This window comes from Lutra lutra, chromosome 6 (assembly GCF_902655055.1).
Source record: "Lutra lutra chromosome 6, mLutLut1.2, whole genome shotgun sequence".
Classification (NCBI taxonomy): domain Eukaryota; kingdom Metazoa; phylum Chordata; class Mammalia; order Carnivora; family Mustelidae; genus Lutra; species Lutra lutra.
Genome location: NC_062283.1, coordinates 118295498 through 118320017, shown reverse-complemented (window position 1 = coordinate 118320017; position 24520 = coordinate 118295498). Strand labels below are relative to the sequence as shown.

General features: G+C 34.5%; 1 protein-coding gene across 3 annotated transcripts in view; it reads right to left on the bottom strand.

Annotated features, from left to right (window-relative positions):
* Window positions 1–1235: 1235 nt before the first annotated feature.
* MANEA (mannosidase endo-alpha) overlaps window positions 1236–24520 on the bottom strand; it is an 88605-nt gene continuing 65320 nt past the window's right edge. For 2 of the 3 annotated variants that reach the window (XM_047734095.1, XM_047734096.1), the window contains exons 4-5: window positions 8940–9016; window positions 3245–7988 (exon numbers count right to left, since the gene is read on the bottom strand). In XM_047734095.1, coding sequence (XP_047590051.1) covers window positions 7331–7988; window positions 8940–9016 — 735 coding nt within the window. In that variant the 3' untranslated portion in view covers window positions 3245–7330. Of the gene's footprint in view, window positions 1250–2991; window positions 2994–3244; window positions 7989–8939; window positions 9017–24520 lie in introns of those variants that run through there. The other variant, XR_007128173.1, reaches the window with a different exon arrangement.

Sequence of the window (24520 nt, the reverse complement as noted above, 5' to 3'; positions counted from 1 at the left end):
TGTCCATCCATGTCATTGCAAATGGCAAGATCTCATTCTTTTTATGGCTGAGTAATATTACTTTGCATATATTTCCCACATCTTCTTTACCCATAGATAGACACTTTGGTTGCTTCCTTATCTTGGCTACTGTAAATAATGCCAAATAAACAAGGATGCAAATATCTTTTCAAATTAGTGTTTTCATTTCTGTGGGTAAATACCCAGTAGTGGAATTACTGAATCATATGGTGTTTCAATTTTTAATGTTTTACAAAACTCCCACAGTGGCGGTACCAACTTACATTCCCACCAACAGTTCATGAGGGTTCCCTTTTTCTCTGCATCCTTGACATTTTTTTTTTTTTTTTAATTCTAACCATTCTGATAGGTGTAAGGTGATGTGTCATTGTGAGTTGGGTTAGCATTTCCTGGTGATTAGTGATGTTGAGCATCTTTTCATGTTTCTGCTGGTCATCTGTATATCTTCTTTGAGAAAATGTCTATTCATGTCCTTGGCCCATTTTTTAAATCAGATTTGTTTTATTGATGTTGAGTTGTATGTTTGGATCTTGTGTTTTGGATATTAATCCCTTATTCGGTATTGCAAATACCTTCTCCCATTCAGTAGCGAGCCATTTCATTTTGCTGGTTTCCTCTGCTGTGCAAAACCTTTTTATTTTGGCATAGTCCAGTATTTTAATTTTTCATTTCCCTTGCCTAAGGAGACATATCCACAAATATGTTGCTAGAGTTGAGGTCAAAGAAATACTACCTATTTTGTTCTAGGAGTGTTCTGCTTTTAGGTCATCATGATTAGGTCTTTAATCCATTTTACTTTTGTGTATTGTGTAAGAAAGTGGTTTAGTTTTCCCAGTACCGTTTATTGAAGAAACTTTTTTTTTTCCATTGTAGTCTTGCCTTTGTCATAATTAATTGACCATATAAGTATGGGTTTATATCTGAACTTTCTATTCTGTTCCATAGATCTATATGTTTGTTTTTGTGCCAGTGCCATACTGTCTTGGTTACTAGTTTTGTAGTATATTTTGATATCTGGGAAAGTTTTGTTCTTTCAAGATTGATTTTGCTATTTGGGTTTTTTTGTGGTCCCATATATTTCTCAATATTATTCTAGTTCTGTGAAAAATGCTGTTGTCATTTTGATAGAGATTTCATTGATCTGTAGATTGCTTTGGGTAGTATGGACATTTTAGCAATATTATTCCAATCCAGGAGTATGGGATATCTTTCCATTTGTTTGTGTTATCTTCAATTTCTCTCATCAGTGTTTTAGAGTTTTCAGAATACAGATCTTTCATCTCTTTGGTTAAGTTTATTCCAAGGTATTTTTTTTTTTAATATGGTTTAAATGGATTGTTTTAATTTCTCTCTTGTCATTAACATATAGAAAGATGACAGATTTCTATATGTTTGTATCCTGCACCTTTACTGAATTCACACATTTCTAGTAGTTTTTTAGGGGAATCTGTAGGTTTTCTGTGTTTTGTATCATGTCACCTGTAAATAGTTTTTCTTTCTTAACCAATTTAGATGCCTTTTATTTCTTGTTGATTGTTGTGGCTAGACTTTCAGTACTCATTTGAATAAATGTGGGAAGAGTGGACATACTTAAGACAGCCATACTTTTCTTGAGAAATTTGTATCTTACTCTATGAGTATTGCACAATATGTAGATGATTAGATTTTTTTTCATATTGGTTACTCAAAAGCTTAAATTTGTTATCACCAGTATAGCAGTGTATTTAGCATAATATTGTTTTCCTGTTAATGCTGGGTTCAATGTGTATTCCTATTCTTGTTCCAATTCAACTGAGACTTTTTTGTCACATGCTATATATTCTAACAAATCGCTAATATCCTCTTTGAAACAAAACAGATATGAAAGGCAGGTAAGTTGAGAGTAAGGAAGAAAGGTTGAATAACAGGCATCAAAAAGGTAGGAAATAGGTTACAGAAATGGGGGCTATACTTAAAGGTATACAAAGTAAATACAAACTTACTACATCCAAAAAACATTCTGACATTATGGTGTTTTCTACTTACTTTCCAGGCTCCAAACATGGATCTATATCAAATAGGCAAAAGAATGAAAGCATTGGTCCTTCTCAGTAAATAAAATTAATTCAAATCAGCTATTCAAAAAGCCAAATTAGGATAAATAATAAATGAAATTTGGTCTTGGCATATTGGTCCTGGCTAAGAGACATGTACCTCATTGTTGGGGTGTTTTATTTCCGATTTCCTGTAAAATCAGGGAAAAATTATCATACAATCAGAACCTTCATGGATTCACTTTCATTGAGTTTCGTTATATACTTAGAACTTATCCAATAATCATCACAATAACTAGTCATATGAAATCCCCTTGAGTGTAATGTTATGAAAAATGTTCTCAATAATTTTATATTCTATCAGAGGTCACAAATTAGTGACCCCATCAAGCAAATATTTTAAAAATCTTTTCTGGCATTTGCCAACATGTTGTAATTAGAAAAAATTTATACACATATGGGCATACATACTTCCTCATTTTAGTGACCCATACCTACAAAATGAATTGAGAGCTGATTAGCAACTACTCCTTTTAGTTGAAAGTGGTCCACAGTTCCTAGGACTCTCTATGGTCTTAAACCTGCTGCATTTATTTATAGTATATTACCTGACAGGTTCCTATAGGTTTTTACATTTTTATTTTTTTAAACCATAGGTTTAATGCCAATTGGAAAAAATTTTTAAAGTTTTTTTTTATATAGTTGATACTTGTTACATTATTTTGAGGTGTACAACATAGTGACTCAACAACTCTATATGTTATGTTGTGCTCACAAGTGTAGCTACCATCTGTCAGCATACAACATTATACACAGTACCACTGACTATATTCCCTATGTTTTACCTTTTATTTTAAATTGTGACGACAACATACGGTTTACCTTGTAAAGGAGATGCTCCTTTCCTGGCCAACAAAACAAAACAAAACCATATGACATCTTGTATTAACTACTCAGAAGCTATATGCAAATATGCAGCAAATATGCAGTCAGTTATATATGCTAGCATGTATATAGATGTATATTCTTTCTAGATTCCCATCTTTCATTGTTCATATACTTTTAAATTCTTTTTATGGAAAAAATACTTTAAATCCTGTTTTCAAATGAGTACACATTTTAAAAAGAGAAAGCATTACCTACACTCTACATAAGAATGACTAAAGTAAAAAGAAAACAATGAAATATTATACATTAAAAGAATATTTTATTTGGGGATTATATTAAGTCTTTAGCTAAGAATACATAATACTCATGAGGAAAAATAGAATTTAAGTTCAGCTACTATTCATAAAATGATTGTCAACATTTTTTTTTTATGAGACAGCTAAAAAGTCAAGAGCATAATTTCTAGTAATGTACTTGAATTAAATATAACACCAAATTTTCAAGGAAGAATTTAGCAGCCTTGCAGTTAGCTTTTTACATGAAGCCAGAGATTAGACTGTGCTATTTTAATATGAATGGCTTAATAGACTGCCACATGATTAAAGAATCTAAGTAATTAAAAAACAATACATAGAATGGCAGCACTCAGTAAATACAAACTTACTACATCCAAAAAACATTCTGACATACTACCCTTAGGTGACTGTGTTTAAATATATACATTTCTAAACTTTATTGCATTTATTACAAGTGAATTTCTTCTATTTTTCTCTTTTGTATTTGTTTCAAAATCAGGGTAAAGATCATATTACATTAGACATTACCAAATTAATAGTGTTTTCATAATGGCTTTTGTAAAACTGACTCATACTTTTATGCATGAACATAAATATAATTAATGTATTTTAAATGTAATTAGCTAAAGTGTCACTTTATTTCAAGTTTACAACAATCTTTGCTCAGATTAACCAATTCTTTCAAAAAATCAAAAACAAGGCATGATGATACAAATCATATACCATAGTACACCATTTCCTTATGTCATAAAATATTCATTTCCTGGGGTCTTTTCTAAAAGGCTCTTTAACTTTGATTGAATTTATGGTTAATTTTATGTAAACTGAGAAACTTAAAACATATAAGATGCTTTTAAATGAAGTCTGGAACATCCAAAATAGTACTACTATGTTTTAACTTCACTAAATTTTAGATCTGTGACCATTTACTACTTCTTTTTTCTTTTTATATCATAAATTATGTAACAATAACAACAACAAAAACTAACCATATTGAAAAATGTTCCCCTCGTCATTGATGAAATATAATAGGACTACTGCTAAGTTCTTTGATTGGACTACAATGAATCTCTAAAGTAATTAAGCAATGTAGCACTTGAATTCTCAAGAATGATAATCTTACAGGAAGCATACAATAACATTTAGACTTTATGTGGATATATAGTAAAGCCAGTATAGAATTTTACCTGAATGAATAAACTTTTTTGCTTGTGGTTAGGTCCATTTCTCATTTTGAAATTATAGATATTTATAAAAAATAACTGGAATTTTGCTGGTCATAAAGTATTGCTTCTATACTGTGGGGCATGAGGGTGTTCTACCTTGATTCAAAATTTAGATATAGACTTTTAAGAGCTGTTTCTGTAGACACTATAGAATTCAGGAACCCTCATCTTTAACTGGTCAGTATAAAAAAGTGCATGGTTATAAACTTGATAGATTCTCTGGTGGTTTGTTAGGGTAAGATTTCCCAAAAGAGTTACAGCTAACATAGGATCATGCCCAAAGAATAAAAAAATAACACCTCTACCCGCTACCCCCCAAACTTTTTGTGTTTGTGTGTTTAACAAATTCACAGATTTAAAAATGTATATACAGTTAAAGATACAGACTTTGTAAGTGCTGCATATCTCAAATAGAGAAAATATATAGTTATGAATGGATACTACTTTTCATCTGCTAATCAGAAATTAAATATTTCATAAATAGAAAGGGACACATTTTTATACCTAAGATACACTATTTCATGTACACTTTTATTAAATGAAAGTTAATTACTCCATACAACAAAAGTCTTTTACTTTTAAAACAGAAAAAAGTTAACATACAACTTAAACATAAATAACAGCAGTTTTTGACAATATTAGTCCTTAAGGAGAATAATAAAACAAAGATTATTTTCTATACAGTCAAAATAGACTGATTAAACCATAAAAGAATTGTGATTCATGCGTTGCATATATTACACTGTTTAATAGTTAGTTTACTGAAGTCACACCTAGATAGTTTAAATTAGGCAATCAGTTCTTTGCTTTTACTTGTGATCATAATGATTTAAACTGTGTTATAAGTCAAATGATAAAGGCAGCTGTAATGAATACCTGAGGAAGACTTATGAAATTAGAGATAATTCCTCCTGTTTTTTAAAACAGGCAAAAAGACACAGGGTTTTCATATAATTATAAATTCTTAAACTCTTATGAGGTCAGATTCCAAACATTCTTCCCTTGAGAAAAAAATCCGTTTTACTTTGAAATCTGATCCTTACTGGCTGGTTGGGAGTAATGTGTTGGGAATCACAACAAAGCTTAGAGGTAAAGAGTGCTGTAGTAGATTATCTAGGTCTGAAGTGGAAGCAAGACAGAAAGTGGTAGTATTCACATTGAGTACTTGTTGACCTTGTTTTTAGACACTTTCTCTTAATCTCGAACTATTTCATAAAATTTTCTGTCACAGTAGGTTAAAATATACAGTATAAGCAATGACAAAAATTCCTCTGTAGTAATATCTCTAAATTTAATAAAATATGGTATAAGCGATTATTAGGCATGATACATTTAGAGTTTATTACTGTGATAACATATAGTAGCTACATGGATATAAGAAAAAAAATCCACAGGTCGTATCTGTGTGAATGTTCCTATGAAAGCCTTGGTTATATCATTATAGTGACTTATTCTTGTAATTTCCTCTAGAAAGTAAGTTACTACTGTTGCTCAAATTTCTCATGACCTGATCATTCTCTAAGAAATGGCAAATTCTTAATTTATAAATAAGTTTAACATTAGTCATGCCTTTTTTCAAAGAAAAGATATTTTACTTGAAAATCACTGGCTAAAATAAATTTCATTTGGGCTATGTTATGATAAATTCTACAGTTACTTTATTTCTGAATATCTCTAAAACCTGGAGATTTATATCTATTATTGTTCAGTATTGTTTCTCTTTAGTAAATTAAGCATCTAAGAAATAATATTCTTGTAATAGTATATACATATATATTAGAGTTCTAGTTAACTATAAAAACTGAAGGATAACATATAATCTATTAAAGAGATCCATTTTCAGCATATATGTGAATTAATTTGTCACAACAGGACAATCAACTGATCACAAGTATTGAATCTGGTAGATACCATGAAAGTATGTTTTTACATGGGGATATATTGTCTTTTAAATGAGATTATTGCCATCATTAAGTATTAAACTTACAAGTCAAACTTCAGGAATGAATTTAAGATATAAGAGAATTTTCATTTCCATGTTCCTAAAATGCTAAGTAAATGTTCCCTATTTTGGTAAAAACAGCTTAAATATTAAGAAGGAATTCCAATGATAGTATCAACTTTTTTCTTTCTTACTAACAGTTGGTCTCTGATTAAAAACATGAATAGAATAACAAGTTAAAGGTCGACAGGTTATCCAAAAACTGGTATTTGGGGCATTCTATCTTCATAACTGTGAACCAACTATGTTTTCTTAATACAGAAGCATGAAAGAACTTACCATAGCTTCTAAAATCTGGAATTTAGCATTGTAAAGCAGGCGTATTAGGCATGCCAAACACCTAGCATGCTATAAGTAATCAAAAAATCCTCAAAGGATGATGCATATTGTGCTATAGAAAGGAGGCCTTCCTAACACAATGTGATTCACAGTAAGGCTAAAGTTGTGATTTTATTTTCCTTAAGAATTTTTATTGCAGACTTTATTGTGTTAGTGAACACTCTGGATGACTGAATCATTGGGAAAAAAGTCTAAATGAAACATGTACATGATCTTTTAGGTCCTATTTTCTTCACTAGACATACCCAATATACACAATCTATTTCTTTGGGCCCAGAATACAAGAAGGATTTAACTGTGCACTAATTATTTATGTAATACAGTTTTGTGTGAGATGAAAATTTGTAGCAAATTATGCCACAGGGAATGTTATTTGCACAGTTTTTCTCTCCGATATTTTTTCAGTGCAGCATTGTGAAGGGTGGCAATGATGATATCACAATTTTTTTTAAAAAGTGAAAATTCTTTTTATTATGGGGATAACTGCCAATCAGTACACACTTAAAACAAAAGGTACTTAATGCATTAAGAAAGAGGCAGCTTCTGATCTGATGCATAAGTTGCTCTTTCCTTACTGTATTTTTCAGACCACTTGCGAGTCAGTTCTAGATAAAGACTTGGTTTATGAGGCCGGTAATCCAGGTACACGGTATTACTGGTTCTTTTGGGAATGGCTTTTTCAATCTGAGTTCCTTCATGCCACTCATTGAAAGAGGTGATAGAAATCACACTGGGGTGAGCATGGAGTGCAGCCCCCAGAGCAGTTTCATAGTACTTCCCGCTGATTCGGTTTCGAGTATTTTGAGCATTCCATGGGCGGATGCTGGTATCTATATATCCTGGGCCCACACTTGGGATAAACAGTAGGTTGAACTGGTCACAGAAAAATTTTAGCCTCGCCCAGTTCTCATACGATGAGCCATAAGTAAAGCCATTTGTGGCAAAATATGTGTAAATTCCATCAAAGCCTCCTTGAAGAATATCATATCTATGTTTGCTTTCTACTAGAAGTGCAATAAACAGTCCATCATAAGGAGAATTGCGGATGCTCCGAGACCCTGTGATGGTTAACAAATTGGCCCATTTTTCAGGCTTTGTGATATAGGAATCATAGATATAAAACATAGGAAGAGCATTGCCAGTCTTAGTCTTGTACCTATAAAAGGCCGGATGATTTCCATATCTAGAATACAAAAATATGTAAAAGTGAAGTGAATATCTGTAACTCATTTGCCACAGACAATAACTGTTTCTATATTGAAAACGAAGGTAATTAGCACAGTTTAAGCATATTGTCCACTTTCTTTGGGGGATCAGTCATATTAAGGATAATCATTAAAAATGCATTTTCAATTTTGCAGATAGGTAATGTCTTGATGTACCCAGCATCTCATTTTTCCTAACAAGAAATTATCTTATATTGAGGTTTACAAATGATGACCAACACCATAAAAAGCCCATTTTCTATATGAGTATGTCAACTGCTATTCCTGCTGACAAGTTTCCTTTTACGAGTATAGTATCTGTCACAGGTTCTTACCAGTAAAATCCTTGAACAAAATGAAGCTGTATTAATTTTTTCCTTATAATCAGACTAAATAAAAAAATTGGATGTGGGTCCATAGATATAAAGCAGTTCACATTTCATAATTTGAACCTTCTTTTAAAAAGATAATCTGGGGGCGCCTGGGTGGCTCAGTGGGTTAAGCCGCTGCCTTCGGCTCAGGTCATGATCTCAGGGTCCTGGGATCGAGTCCCGCATCAGGCTCTCTGCTCAGCAGGGAGCCTGCTTCCCCTCCTCTCTCTCTCTGCCTGCCTCTCTACTTGTGATCTCTCTCTGTCAAATAAACAAATAAAATCTTAAAAAGATAATCTGTGTTCATGATTTAAAGAATACCAATTTAAAATGTCAGCCAGCAAATCATAAATAGCTTAATAAACATATAAACAGTAAATAATCTATACAGAAAGTGAATTATAAGGAATTTCAGAAATGTTCCTCAAAATGAGTATTCACTACAAAATTTAATTTTAATATATCAGACCATAAGTCATTCAAATCTCAAATAGAATTTAAATGTACTTGCTATCATTGGATCATAAAACAGTAATTATAAACACAGAAGAAACTCACTTGTCTATAATATATTTGACATTTTTGTACATGTTTTGATCATCTCGATTGCTGTATGGTTCAATGTGAAAAGTGACCTAAAACCAAACAAAAAAAGAGATTAGAAAAAATTATCTATGATGTAAAAGTAAAAATGAAAGTGTACTTCATATTTTTAATAATTTAAGATGAATACTTATTGAATATAAATATTATTAACAGGGAATTCTAGGGGAGAAAGCTCTTAGTGGACATTGCTACTGTGAAAAAAATATGCCTATCAGTTTATATTCTCACAATCCCCTAACGTAGTTACTAAGTGGGCAGACTCTGCTGGAGGCAAAATAAGCCGTCAGAATTCAGAGCTCAAAGTTTGAAGACCATGCAATACTTCTTCCTGTATGTTTATTTTTTATAAAATAGTGATATATTCTACATCCAGACATGTTTCTATGAAAAGAACATGGTCCAGAAAAATCTGGATTCTTTTCCCAGGTGTGACCAATAGCAATTTTTTTTTTTTTTAAAGATTTATTTAAGAGAGAATGAGCATGTACCAGTGTGGGGAGGGGCAGAGAAAGAGAATCTCAAGCAGACTCCTTGCCAAACTAGGAGGCTGCCTGGGGGCTGGATCCCACCAACCATGATCAGGAGATCACGACGTGAGCAGAAACTGAGAGTCAGATAGCAAAGTCCTCTACTATTAAAACAACATTTCACAAAATAATATACGTTTAATGTGTACTATTACTCGAAGAATTTATCACAAAATTACTGGAAAAATATCCACTAGTACTATGAACGCTTGTTATTGATATGGTTTATAGATCTCTACCATAATTGCAGAAAGCAGTAACCAAAAATATTTTCTAAATACTCTGCAAAGATTCATTTTTAGTTTTAAAAAAAAGTTATATATAAATCAAGAGAAACTGATTATGGCTAGTAAAACCATTTTGTATGATACTAATAGTGTAGATTGTCACTTAGATGTGTAAATCAAATAGGAGATTTTTCACTTTTATTACTAACTTTAACTGACTTACCAGTAGCTATTAAACATCTTTATGACAATCTAATAAACAACTTGATGTTACTCTAATTTTAGGGCTTAGTCTCTGAAACATGTAAGGAATTAGAAACTTCTATGCTACTGCAATATAAAATGCCTTTGTTTTGGGGCCACTGGGTGGCACAGCTGACTTGACTGAACATCCCACTCCTGGTTTTAGCTCAGTCGTGATCTCAGCATGGTGGCATCGGGCTTGGGCTGCCGCTCAAGTATCTGTCACAGATACTTGAGATTCTGAGATGCTTGGGATTCTCTCTCGCTCTCCCTGTGCCCCTCCCTCTCAATGTCTCTCTCTCTAAAACAAATCAATCTTTGAAATGCTTTTGTTGTCAATTACCCAATTAAAGTAAAATGAATAAATAACAAGAATACTATGAATAATGAATAATAAAATGGATTTTACTGGCCATAGAATTTTAAAGTCAGAGAGCATTTAGTGAAAATATTCCCCACTTTGTATATTATTGAAATCTCATTTTATTAAAAGGAAGTTTTATCAGTAACAAAATAAGGTCAAATTCAATTCTGTATATTTAAGTATTGTTAGGACAGTCATAGTTTTCAGTAACTCTAGTATTATAACATCAAGTGAAAGCAGAATGGCAAGGGTATAGGTATTTTCTTGTTCTTATATAATGTTACCTTGGGTAATTCTCCCTTTAGAGGGGATGTTATATTTTCTAAGCTTCCACTTTATATATATAAAGGGTACCATGTGTCAAAATATAAATGACATCCTTTCCTTCTTTTGTAAAGTACAGATAAGAAAAAGCCATTATTATTATTTTTTAAAGATTTTATTTATTTATTTGACAGAGAGAGATCACAAGCAGGCAGAGAGGCAGGTAGAGAGAGAGGAGGAAGCAGGCTCCTCGCTGAGCAGAGGGCCCGATGCGAGGCTCGATCCCAGGACCCTGAGATCATGACCTGAGCCAAAGGCAGCAGCTTAACCCACTGAGCCACCCAGGCGCCCCAGAAAAAGCCATTATTGATAAATATACAATATCTTCATTTTCTCTCCTATTTCAAACTTCTTAATTATAATAAAATCATTTTGTAGGTTTAATTATGATATAATCTAGTTAATGTTTCTCTTAGCCCAATATTAAAGTAACTTCATAAGAGTTATAAATGTTCCCCCACTTCATACTTCTACACTTTTGACCTTTCCAGCTCTTCTCCATCGAGTATACTTTCTAAAATGAACATCTGATGATCCTGGAGAGTAGGGTCAGCAACCATTGTCTCTCTTAATGGTAAGTCATTACAGAAATATATCCTTGGGGCACCTGGGTGGCTCAGTGGGTTGGGCCTCTGCCTTCGGCTCAGGTCATGATCTCAGGGTCCTGGGATCGAGCCCCGTATCAGGCTCTCTGCTCAGCGGGGAGCCTGCTTCCCCCTGTCCCTCTGCCTGCCTCTCTGCCCTACTTGTGGTCTCTCTCTCTGCATCAAATAAGTAATAAATAAAATCTTTAAAAAATTATTTATTAAAGCACAAGCAGAGAGAGCAGGAGAGGGAGAAGCAGGCTCCCAGTTGAGCAAGAAGCCCAACATGGGACTATCCTAGGACCCTGGGATCATGACCTAAGCTGAAGGCAGATGCTTAACCAACTGGGCCACCCAGGCATCCCATAGATTACCCTTTTATCTCAAAACAAAATGACCCTTATAAGACATAAATTGTCATAAATCCATAATAAAGAATTTTAAAGGCATCCAAGTTAAAAAAGAAAAAAAAAATGTAACCTACACAGAAATTCCCATTACATTATCAGATTTATCTGCAGAACCTCTACAGACCTGTAGAGAGTATAATGACATATTTGAAGTGTTGAAAGATATAAAATTGTCAGCCAACAATACTTAATCTGGCAAAGTTTTCCTTCAGATACAAAGAAGAAATAAAGGCTTTCCCAGATCAACTGAATTTGAAAAAATTCACCACTAGCCCTGCCTGCAAGCAATAAAATAAGAGGTTCTTCAATCTAAAACGACGACAGGCTGACCAGCGACATGAAAACACGAAAATACACAACACACTAGGTAAAGGTAAAAATATTCCTTTTGGATTTAGAAAACTAATTCTAAATTAGAATGGTATGTCAGCTCTTCAACAACAGTATAAAAGTTAAAGGAACAGTGAGAAAAATAACTACAGTAACAGTAAGTTGTTAATGAAACTAAAAAAAAAAGATCTAAATTGTAACTAACATCAAGATATGGTATTTATACACAATGGAATACTATGCAGCCATCAAAAGAAATGAAATCATGCCATTTGCAATGATGTAGATGGAATAGAGGGTATTATGCTGAGTGAAATAAGTCAATCAGAGAAAGACAATTATCATATGATCTCCATGATATGAGGAATTTGAGAGGCAGGGAGTTTTGAGGGGTAGGGAAGGAAAAAATGAAACAAGATGGGATCGGGAGGGAGACAAACCATAAGAGGCTCTTAATCTCACGAAACAAACTGAGGGTTGCTGGGAGAAGGGGGGTGTAGAGAGGGTGGTTGGATTATGGACATTGGGGAAGGTATGTGATATGGTGAGTGCTATGAAGTATGTAAGCCTGACGATTCACAAACCTGTACCCCTGGGGCAAATAATATACTACATATTAAAAAAAAAAAAAGACCTATGCAATGAGACATAAAACAATTTCAGGCTGAGAATAACTTATCTTTAAGAAATTTTATGTAAGCCCCACAGTAACTACAAGACAAAAACCTACAGCAGATTGACAAGGGGGAAACAGAGCATACCACTAGGAAGAATAACCAATTTACAAAGGCTCCTGCCTAGAAAGTGAGGGAAAAAGAAATAATGGAAATATAAAACAAGAAAGCAATTAAGATGGCATTAGTAAGTCTTTACATATTAGTAATTACTCTAAATGGAAGTGGAATGAATTCACCAATCAAAAGGCACACCGGGGGGCACCTGGGTGGCTCAGTGGGTTAAGCCGCTGCCTTCGGCTCAGGTCATGATCTCAGGGTCCTGGGATCGAGTCCCGCATCGGGCTCTCTGCTCAGCAGGGAGCCTGCTTCCCTCTCTCTCTCTCGGCCTGCCTCTCTGTCTACTTGTGATCTCTCTCTCTGTCAAATAAATAAATAAAAAATATTAAAAAAAAAAAAAAAGGCACACCGGCGGCCTGGACAAAAAGTAAGACCCAACTACCGGGTGCCAATAGGAGATATACTTCGGTTTTAAAGCTACATATGAGACCTGCAGTGATGGGAAAGATACTCTATGCAAGTGGAAACTGCAACAAAACATCAAATTTCAGAATATAAATTCAAAGAGGGCTGAAAAATTAAGTGTTCAAACGAAAATCTTTAATTTTTATGGGAATGTTTTCATGTGCTGTGGCAATGATGCTGTATTTTAGTGATTCTTCTGGTAATAGTTTCCCCCCAAATATCACAAGATGTAATTCATCATATTAATTAGTGCTAAACTTCCTCTCTATAAAATTGTGTCTCTGGGTCAAATATTTTTCTTTGTAGTTTTACTTGATAATTTTGTTGAAATAAATATAACTCTAATAGAAAAACAAAAAACAAAAAAACAAAAAAACCAGTTCCAATTCAAGATAGTGACAGAAGATCCTTCAACTTACCTCACATAGCACACTGAATAGATACCTATCTATGGAACAATTTCCTCCGGAAAAAAACCCTAAAACTTGGCAGAGTGAGCTCTTCACGTCTGGTAAACAAGAGGCAAAGCAGATCAAAGTGGGTAGGAAAGACTGAGATAATCTCACCACAAATCCCCACCACAGACCCATAATCAGAGGGGGATTCAGCAGTTGGAGTCTCTCCCTGAGAAGCAAATTGTTTGATCCCACACTGGGCATCCTAACATTTAAGACTGGCACCTGAGAGATGAGACTCCAGAACATCCGGCTCTGAAGACCTATAGGGTTTACACCTATCAGATTGACTGGGGCTAGGAAACTGAATAATGACTCTTAAAAGGCTCATGTGCAGACTCACCTGCCCCAGGGCCTGGCATGGAAGCCATCCTTTGCAGGTGCCAGGTTTCATATGAAAGAGACTTACTTGCTAATGTTAGAGCATTGGTCTGAAGGGCAGGGGCCTAGAGGAAGACTCTCTGGGGAAGAAAGTGAGTGAGTACCATCTTCCTAATCTCTCTCGGTTATGCTCTAGAGCACCAGTATCTCCTGGAGAAGAGATTTTATCTATACCTGGTATCCCGGTTTTTGTGCCAGGTGACCCAGTTTTTGTAGCTGCCTTTCAGAAAACACCCTTGATTAGCTGGCTCTAGAGAATGAGAGCTTGTGTTCCTGGGTCTCACAGAACTGGAACAATCAAAGAGGTAGTTTGACAAACTAACACTATTAGGGCAGAGTACAGCTTGCAGACCAAAACCCACTCCCAATCTAAGAGAGAGGCCTATTTTCTTGTCCAGGGGCTGTGACCTGAGGGTCTGACCTGAGGCTTCTAGTTTGGCACATTTATAGATATCCACAGAATTGCTCTCACTGAACAGAAGCCAGTGGATGCAATATTTACATTCTCCATCTACCTTGCTGGAGCTTGCCATTATCTTTAAGAAAGGAACTTATTATACTCTTGGCTGATGCCTTGATTTTTCATAGCTGCTTCAGGGGGATACCTCTATATCACTTGGCTCTGGTGTCCAGTGGAGTTTATGCTCATAAATCCCATAGGTCTGTAACCAACAGAGAAAGAGTTCTTAAATAGCTACCAAGCTACCACCCCTAGGGCACAGCAAGAGGTAAAGTGAACTAGGAGCTCAGTCTTTTGTGAAAGGGGCCTTTTGGTTTATATGAGAGCTGCATCGTGAGGCAGGCTTCTAATTAAACACACATTTGAGACGCCGGGGTGGCTCAGTCAGTTATGCATCTACCTTTGGCTCAGGCATGATCCCAGAGTCCTAGGATTGAGTCCTGTGTCGGGCTCCTTGCTCAGCAGGGAGCCTGCTTCTCCCCCTACCTGCCACTCTCCCTGCTTATGCTCTAACAAATAAATAAAATCTAAAACAAAACAAAACAAAACAAAAAATAATAACCAACCAAATTGGTGCCCTAATTTTCATAGCTGCCATTCAGACAACACCTTGCTCTCATGGCCAGTGAGTCTTATCTACAGTCTGGTGGGACCACAAATATATCTGCATTCTTAAAGTTACTGCCCAAGGGTCTGGCCTCTAATCAGAATGAATCTAGGTGCTGACTGAGACCCCCCCCGCCACTGTGGGTAACTAACTAGTTATTGGAACACACCAACTACAGGGATCTGTTAGAAATAATATAGGATGCTTGGACAAACACAAAAGATTGAGAGACAACCAAAAGCTAGAACAGGGTTGAATGTTAATGTTCATCTCCTGCACAAGGCTAGCCATTGAAGACTGGTTAGCCACTGAAGACTGGGAGAGGTGGTTGTTGCATCTAGTGTGTAAAAACCAACACAGAATCAAGTGATATAGTAAACAGAGATTGTAACTTACCTGAAAAGGAGTTGAAAGTAATGATCATGAATATGTCCCTCAAACTCTGAAGAATGGATTTAAAGAGTGAGAACTTCAACAAAGGGGTAGGGAATATAAGAAAGTGCCAAACAGAAGTCAGTGCTGAAGAATAAAATAGCTGAACTGGAAAATACATCAGATGGGTTTGATAAAAAGAAAGAAAAGAGAGGGTCAAACACAGGTCATAGAAACTTACCAATCAGAGCAGCAAAAACCAAACCAACCAACCAACCAAAAAAACACAAAGAAACTGGGGAAAAACACTAAAGCTAGGTTAAGGAACTTATAGAATAACATTAAGCAAACTAACATTTGCATGGTACAGGTCCCAGAAGGAAAAGAGAGAGAGAAGGGGGCAGAAAACTTACCTGAAGAAATAATAATTGAAAATTACCCTAACCTGAGGGAGGAAAACACCTCCAGACCCAGGAAACTCAGAGAATTCCTAAAAAGATGAACCCAGAAAGACTCACAATTAGAGATTATTAAATGTATTAAAATGTAATTAAAGTGTCAAAAGTTAAGGACAAGGAGAGAATCTTAAAAACAGTAAGAGAAAAACACTTCTTACCATACAAGGGAACCTCCATAAGACTAACAGCAAATTTTTCAGCAAAAACTAAGCTAACCAGAAGAAAGTGTCACAACCAAGAACACTGATCCTGGGCAAAGTTATCATTCAGAATTCAGAAGAGATAAAGAGTTTTCCACACAAGCAAAAACCAAAGGAGTTCATTACCACAAACCTACCTTACAAGAAATGTTAAAGGGGATGTTTTAAGTAGGAAAGAAAGGGTGCTAAATAGTAACAACTTGTAAAAGTAAAAATTTCACTGGTAAATAGGGTAGTGAATTAATCACAAAGCTAGCACGAAGGTTAACAAATAAAAACAGTAAAAATAACTACAATAATTAAAGTATATATACAACAAGAAGATGTAAATTGTGACACCAAAAACATAAAAGAGGTGTAAGGAGAGTAAAATTGTACAGCTTTAGAATGCATTCAAACTTAACGACTTAAAACAAACTGTTACAAACATAACTTGTTAAATGTAAACCTCATGGTAATCACAAAGCAAAAACCTAAAGTGGATAAGTGCACACACAAAATAGAAATGAATCTAGGCACACCACTAGAAAGCCATCAAACCAAAAAGGAAGAGAACAAAAGAAGACAAAAGAAACAGGAACCCCCAAACAGCCAGAAAACAATAAAACAGCAAGAAGTATGTAACTAAATTACTTTAAATGTAAATGGACTAAATTCTCTAATCAAAAGGCAGACTAAATGGATTAAAATAAATAAACAAAAATAAGACCCATCCATATGGTACCTATACAAGAGTATTCAGATATAAGAACATGGGTATTAAGGAGGGCATGTATTGCATGGAGTACTGGGTGTGATGCATAAACAATGAATCTTGGAACACTGAAAAAGTAAAATAAAGTTAAGAAAAAACTATAGATTCTAAAAAAAAAAAAAAATGCAGTCTGAAAGTTAAGGGATGGAAAAAGTTATTCCATACAAATGCAAATGGAAATCAAGAGAAAGCTGGAGTAGCTATGTATGTCCCACAAAATAGGCCTTGAAAACAAAGATTATCAGAGATAAAAAAGGGGATTACATAATGATAAAAGGGTCAATCCAATAAGAAGATATAGCATTTGTAAATATTTATGCACTTAACACTGGAGCATCTAAATATATAAAGCAAATGTTAAAACACCTAAAGGGAGGAAAAGCAATACAGTAATAGTAGAGGACTTAAATACCCACATAAGTCAATGGATAAATCATTCAGAGAGTAAAAGGATTTATAGGTCTTAACATGTAGGAACAGATGAACTTAACAGATATTTACAGAAAATTTCATTCAAAGCAACAGACTGCACTTTTTTTTTTTTAAAAAGGGTTTTGTTTATTCATTTGAGACAGAAACAGAGAGAGAGTATAAGCATGGCGAAAGGCAGAGGCAGAGGGAGAAGCAGACATCCCGGTGAGCACAAAGCCTGACGTGGGCTTAATCCCAGGACCTGGAGATCATGACCTGAGCTGAAGGCAAAAGCTCAACCATCTGAGGTACCCAGGCATCCTTCTTAAAGTGCACCGTCATTTTCCAGGACAGGTCATATATTAGGTCACAAAACAAGTCTTAACAAATATAGTTAGATTAAAATCATATACCATATGATGAAACCAGATGATGAAACCAGAATATAATTATAAGAAAACTGGGAAATTTATAAAGTGAAGATTAAACAACATGATACTGAACAACCAATATATCAAAGAAGAAATTAAAAGAGAAATTTAAAAATTCCTCAGCTACAGCAACTTCTTTCAAGTCACATCTCCAAAGGCAAGGGAAACAAAAACAGAAATGAACTTTTGGGACTTCATCAGATAAAAAGCTTCTGTACAACAAAGGGAAGTCAACAAAACTAAGAGGCAATCCATGGAATGGGCGAAGATATTTGCAAATGACATTACAAATAAAGGACTGATATCCAAAATCTATAAATAACTTCTCAAAGTCAATACCCAAAAAACAAATAATCAAGGGGTGCCTGGGTGGCTCAGTGGGTTAAGCCTCTGCCTTCAGCTCAGGTAACGATCTCAGGGTCCTGAGATCAAACCCCATATCAGGTGCTCTGCTCAGCTGGGAGCTGCTTCCCTCCTGCCCTCTGCCTGCTTCTCTTCCTACTTTTGATCTCTGTCAAATAAATAAATAAAATCTTAAAAAAGAAAAAACAAAACAGAACAAAATAATCAAGTCAAAAAATGGCCAGAAGAAATGAATAGATACTTGTCCAAAGAAGACATACAAATGGCTAACAGACACATGAAAAAATGTTCAACGTCACTAGCCATTAGGGAAATACATATCAAAACCACAATGAAATACCACCTCCCATCAGTCAGAATAGCTAAAATGAACAAAACAGGAACAACTATGTAGGCAACGATGTGGGAACCCTTTTACATGTTGGTGGGAATGCAAGCTGGTATAGCCACTCTGGAAAACGGTGTGGAGGTTCCTCAAGATGTTAAAAATAGAGCTACCCTATGACCCAACAATTGTACTATTAGGTATTTACCCTAAAGATACAGATGTAGTGAAAAGAAGTGGTCATTCACCCCAATGTTCATAACAGCAACGTCCACAATAGCCAAACTGTGGAAGGAGTTGAGATGCCCTTCAACAGACAGATGGACAAATAAGATGTGGTCCACATATACAATGGAATATTACACAGACATCAGAAAGGATGAATACCCACTATTTGCACTGACATTGATGGAACTGGATGGGGATTATGTTAAGTGAAGTAAGTCAAGCAGAGAAAGACAATTATCATATGGTTTCACTCATATGTGGAACATAAGCAATAGCATGGAGGACCATGGGGGAAGGGAGGGAAATCTGAAGTGGGTGCAATCAGAGAGGGACATGAACCATGACAGACTATGGAGCCTGGGAAACAAAGTGAGGGTTTCAGATGGGAGGGTGGTGGAGGGATGTGGTAACAGGATGATGGGTATTAAGGAGGGCAAATATTGTAATGACTACTGGGTGTTATATGCAACTAATGAGTCACTGAACACTATATCAAAAACTAATAATATATACTATACAGTGGCTAACTGAACATAAAAAAATGAGACAATGAAAATAGAAATAAAAAATACAAAAACTTAAGAGAGGAGTTCATAGTAATAAATGCCTACCTTTAGAAATAAGAACAACCTAACTTTATGTGTAAAGAAACTAGGGGGAAAAAAAGTTCGGAGCTATATATGAAAATATATATATAACAAAGTTTGGAGTTTTATATAGGAAATAGAGATTAAAATGATAATAGAAAAAAATAGAAAAAAATGGCAAAAGAAAAGCAAACAAGAGCTGTTTCTTTGAAAATATAAACAAAATTGAGAAACCTTTAAACCTTTAGATTCCCCAAGGAAAAAAAGAAAACCAGAAATCAAAGAGATGTTACAAATAAACCACAGAAATAAAAAGGATCATAAAAAAATGATGAACAATTATATGCCAACAAACTGAACAACCTAGAAAAATGGATAAGTTTCTAGAAATATACAACCTCCTCAGACTGCATCATGATGAAAGAGAGAATCTGAACAAACCAGTTACTGGAAGGAGATTGAGTTAGTAATCAAAAACTTCCAATAAACAAAAGTCCAGGACAGAATATGTCATTGGTGAATTCTACCAAGTATCCAAGGAATTTATAGAAATTTTTACTCTTCCAAACTAATTTTACAAGGTTAGCGTTATCCTGATATCCAAACCAGACAAGGATGCCACAAGAAAAGAAAATTACAGGCCAACATCCATGATGAACACAGATGCAAAAATCATCAACAAAAGATTACTAAGCTGCATTATTTACAAAAAGACAACAATCTAAATGTCCAGTGAAGGATGAATAAGTAAAGTAGCAGCAGAATGTAAGTGTATACACACACACACACACACACACACACACACACACACACACACACACCAGAATATTATTCAGCCATAATAAAAGAATTAAGAAGTAAAATTTTGCCATTTGTGACAAAATGGATAAACCTTCAGGTAATTATGCTAAGTAAAATAAGTCAGTAAAAGAAATGCTGTTTGATCTCAAAACCAAGCTCACAGATACAAAGGCAAAGGGTGGGAGTTGAGGGATGTGAGCAAAGGTATTCAAAATGTACAAATTTCCGTTTATAAAAAATGTTAGTCATGAGGATGTAATGTACAGCATGGTGACTACAGTTCCTAATACCATACTGTACATCTGAAATTTGCTAAGAGAGTAGCTCTTTAAAGTTTTTAATCACAAGAAACTTTATTATTACATATGGTAGCAGATGTTAACTAAACTTATTGTGGTAATCATTCCACAATATATATAAATATAAAATCTTTATATTATACACCTGAAACTAATAACAATGTCACATGTCAATTACACCCAATTAAAAAAAAAGGAAATAAAAGAATATCTCAAATGAAAATGGAAACACAACATACAAAAACCAATGGAGGGGTGCCTGGGTGGCTCAGTGGGTTAAGCCTCTGCCTTCAGCTCAGGTCATGATCTCAGGATCCTGGGATCGAGCCCCGCATTGGGCTCTCTGTTCAGCGGGGAGCCTGCTTCCCCCTCTCTCTCTCTGCCTGCCTCTCTGCCTACTTGTGATCTCTCTCTCAATCTGTCAAATAAATAAATAAAATATTAAAAACAAAACAAAACAAAAAAACAAACAAAAAGAAAAAACAAAAACCAATGGAATGCTCCAAAACTAGTTCTGAGACAAAAGTTTATACTGATGAATGCACATATTAAGAAATAAGAAAATCATAAACAGTCTTAACTTTACACCTCAAGGAACTAGAAAAAGTACAAACTAAGCTCAGAATTAGCAAAAGGAGGGAAAGAATAAAGATCAGAGCAAAGGTAAATGGAAACCAGAAAAGCAATAGAAAAGATCAATGAAACTAAGATCCTGCTTTTTTTTAAAGATTAACAAAATTTACAACTCTTAAGTGGGACAGAGTATGAGACAGAAGATTCAAAACGAAATTACAACAGACACTACCAAAATAAATAGGATCATAAGATAGTACTATGAATAATTATATGCCAACAAATTAGATAACCTAAAAGAAATGGATAATTTCCTAGAGATATAGAAATAGGAAGTCTGAACAGTAACAAGTAAGGTGATTTGAATCATTATCAAAAACTTGCTGACAACTGAAACCCCATGATCACAAATGTTTCATTTAACTGGGCAATTCTGTCAAATATTTAAAGAAGAATTAGTGCCAGTACTTTCCAATTTTTTTCTGAGAACTACAAGAGGAGGGAACACTTCTAAACTAATTCTATGAGGCCAGAATTATTCTGATACCAAAGCTAGATAATGATGCTATAGGGATGAATGGAAAACTATAGATCTTATGAAAAGAGAGGCAAAAAGAACATATCTAATGATAATAAAGGCAAAATACAACAGACCCATAGCTAACATTATACTCAGGGAAACAGGAACAAGACAAGTATGCTCACTTTACCACTCTTATTCAAAATAGCCATGCAAGTCCTAGCTAGAGCAGTCAGGCAAAACGAACATATACAAAGTATCCAAATAGGAGAGAAATAAGTAAAATTGTCATTATATGCAGATGATAGGACCTTATATATTGAAAATCCCGAAGACCCAAAGTATAGGATCTAATCAGTGAATTCAATAAAGTGCACAAATTAAAACCAATACACAGAAATCAGTTGCATTCTATACACTAACATACATCTGAAAAGGAAAAAAAAAATCTGTCTCATTCACAAATGTACAAAAACAATACTAAATACAGAGGAATAAACTTAACCAAGGGAGTAAAAGATCTGTATAATAAAAACTACAAAATTTTGCTAAAAGAAATTGAAGACAACATAACCAAATGGAAAAACATCCGTTCACAGCTGCAAGAGATAATATTGTTAAAATGTTCATGCTACCCAGAGAAGTCTGTAGATTCAATGCAATCCCTATCCAAATCCAACATAATTTTTCACAGAAACAGAAAAAACAATCCTCAAATTTGTTTGGAACCACGGAAGATCCCTAATAGATAAAACAATCATGGGAAAGGACAATAAAACTAGAGGTATCACACTTCCTAATTTCAAACTATACTACAAAGCTATGGTAATTAAACTTTGGTGCTGATATAAGATAGACACATGGACCCATGGAACAAAATAAAGAGCCCAGATATAAGCCCCTGTATATAAGGTCAACTAGTATTTGATAAGGGGGTCAGGAAAAAACGGTGAGGAAAGGATAGTCTCTTCTAACAAATCATGCTGGGAAAACTGTATAACCACACGTAGAAAAAGAAAATTGGACCACTAACTTATACAACTCACAAAAATTGCCTTGAGAGGGACTTGAAGACTTAAACCTAAGAGCTGAAACGGCAAAACTCTTTGGAAAAAAACATGGGTAAGAACCTCCTTGACAATGGTCTTGACATGATATTTTGTATATGACACCAAAAGTACAAATGACAAAAGAAAAAAAAATCAGTAAGTGGGACTAAATAAAACTTAAAATCTCCTACACTGAAAAAGATAAAAAATAAATGAAAAGATAGCTATGGAATGGTAGGAAATACTTGGAAACCATGTATTGGATAAGGAGTTAATATGCAAAATTTATAAAGAATTCATACAAGTCAATTAAAAAATATGATTTAAAAATGCAGAGAGGAAGAATAGACATTTTTTCCAAATAAGATATCCAAATGGCTAACAGGTACATGAAAAGGTGCTCAGTATCACTAATCATCAGGGAAATGCAAATAAATATTACATACTATATATGGTATAGTATATATGTAATATATCCTGGCTCCCTGAATATTGAAAAATCTAGGAAGATATTCTTCAGAACTTAACAGTAGATATCTCTACATAGTGGAAACTCCAATGACTTTTACATTATTTTACATACTTTTCTAAATTTCTTGAAATTTTTACAAGCGTGTACTACTGTTATAATAAAAGAAGAAAATGAAACAAGATGGGATTGGGAGGGAGACAAACCATAAGTGACTCTTAATCTCACAAAACAAACTGAGGGTTGATGGGGGGAGGGGGGTTGGGGGGATGGGGTTATGGACATTGGGGAGGATATGTGCTGTGAAGTGTGTAAACCTGGCGATTCACAGACCTGTACCCCTGGGGATAAAAATATATGTTTATAAAAAATAAAAATGAAAAAAAAAAAAAAAAGAAAATGAAAAAAAAAAAAAAAAGCCATGATAACAGATGTGAAGTGCTAGCATCAAAAAGAAGTGTTGATTAGGCTGTGGAGAAAAAGAACCTTTCTTGTGTACTATTAGTGGGAATGTAAACTGGTGCAGCTACTGTAGAAAGCAGTATGAAGGTTCCTCAAACAATTAAAAATAGCAGTATTATAATACAGAACTCTCACTTCAGACTATTTATTCAAAGGAAATGAAATCATTATCCCCAGAAGATATCTTCACCATCATGTTCCTTCTAGCATTATTTACAATAGACTATATATGGAAACAATGTAAGTGGCCAATGGATGAATGGATAAGGAAACTGTGGTATATATACACAATGGAATGCTATTCAGCCATGAGAAAAAAAGAAATCTTACTGTGTGTGACAACAAGGGTGGACCTTGAGGTCATTAAGATAAGTGAGACAGGTCAGAAACAGACAATTTAGGGTATCTCTAATATGTAGAATCTAAAAGAAAATGAATGCAAAAACAAGACAAAACAGAACAAAACCAGCAGAATGGTGTTGCTAGGGTCTGGGGCTGGAGAAATGGGAGTGAGCTTGTTTAAGGGCATATACCTACAACTAGTAAATTAAAAACCATGGAGACCTAACACACACAGGACAGTGGTTATACACAACAAAACTCTATTATAAACATTAAATTTGCTAAAAAACTAGATCTCAAATGTTCCCATCACTACAAGAGACTATATTTACATGACATATGATAGAGGTATTAGCTAGTGCTACAATGGCAATCATTCTGAAGTATAAATTTATCAGTGCATTGTAAACCTTAATTTACATTTTATATGCTGGTTATAGCCTAACAAAGGAGCTAAAAATCAGATCAGGCTTTCCTTCTTCAACTCCTCCATTCCCCTATACCTTTCACTTTCCCCTGGAATACAAATGAGGTCTCCTTACACCTATACAGTGCTATATACTTAGTACTTTTCTCTTCCTGCTATTATTTGTGTTTGTCTCTGATCTCCAGCAAACTGCAAAGTCCCTTAAGATACAGAGAAATTACATTACTCTTAATATTACCAGCATCTGGAACAGTACTTGCCAGGTAGCAGGGCCTGAATGAATACTTTCAAGTGAAAGATTTATGCAAAATTGGTTAATAGTCAAATTAAATTCTACGTCTTCCATTATTA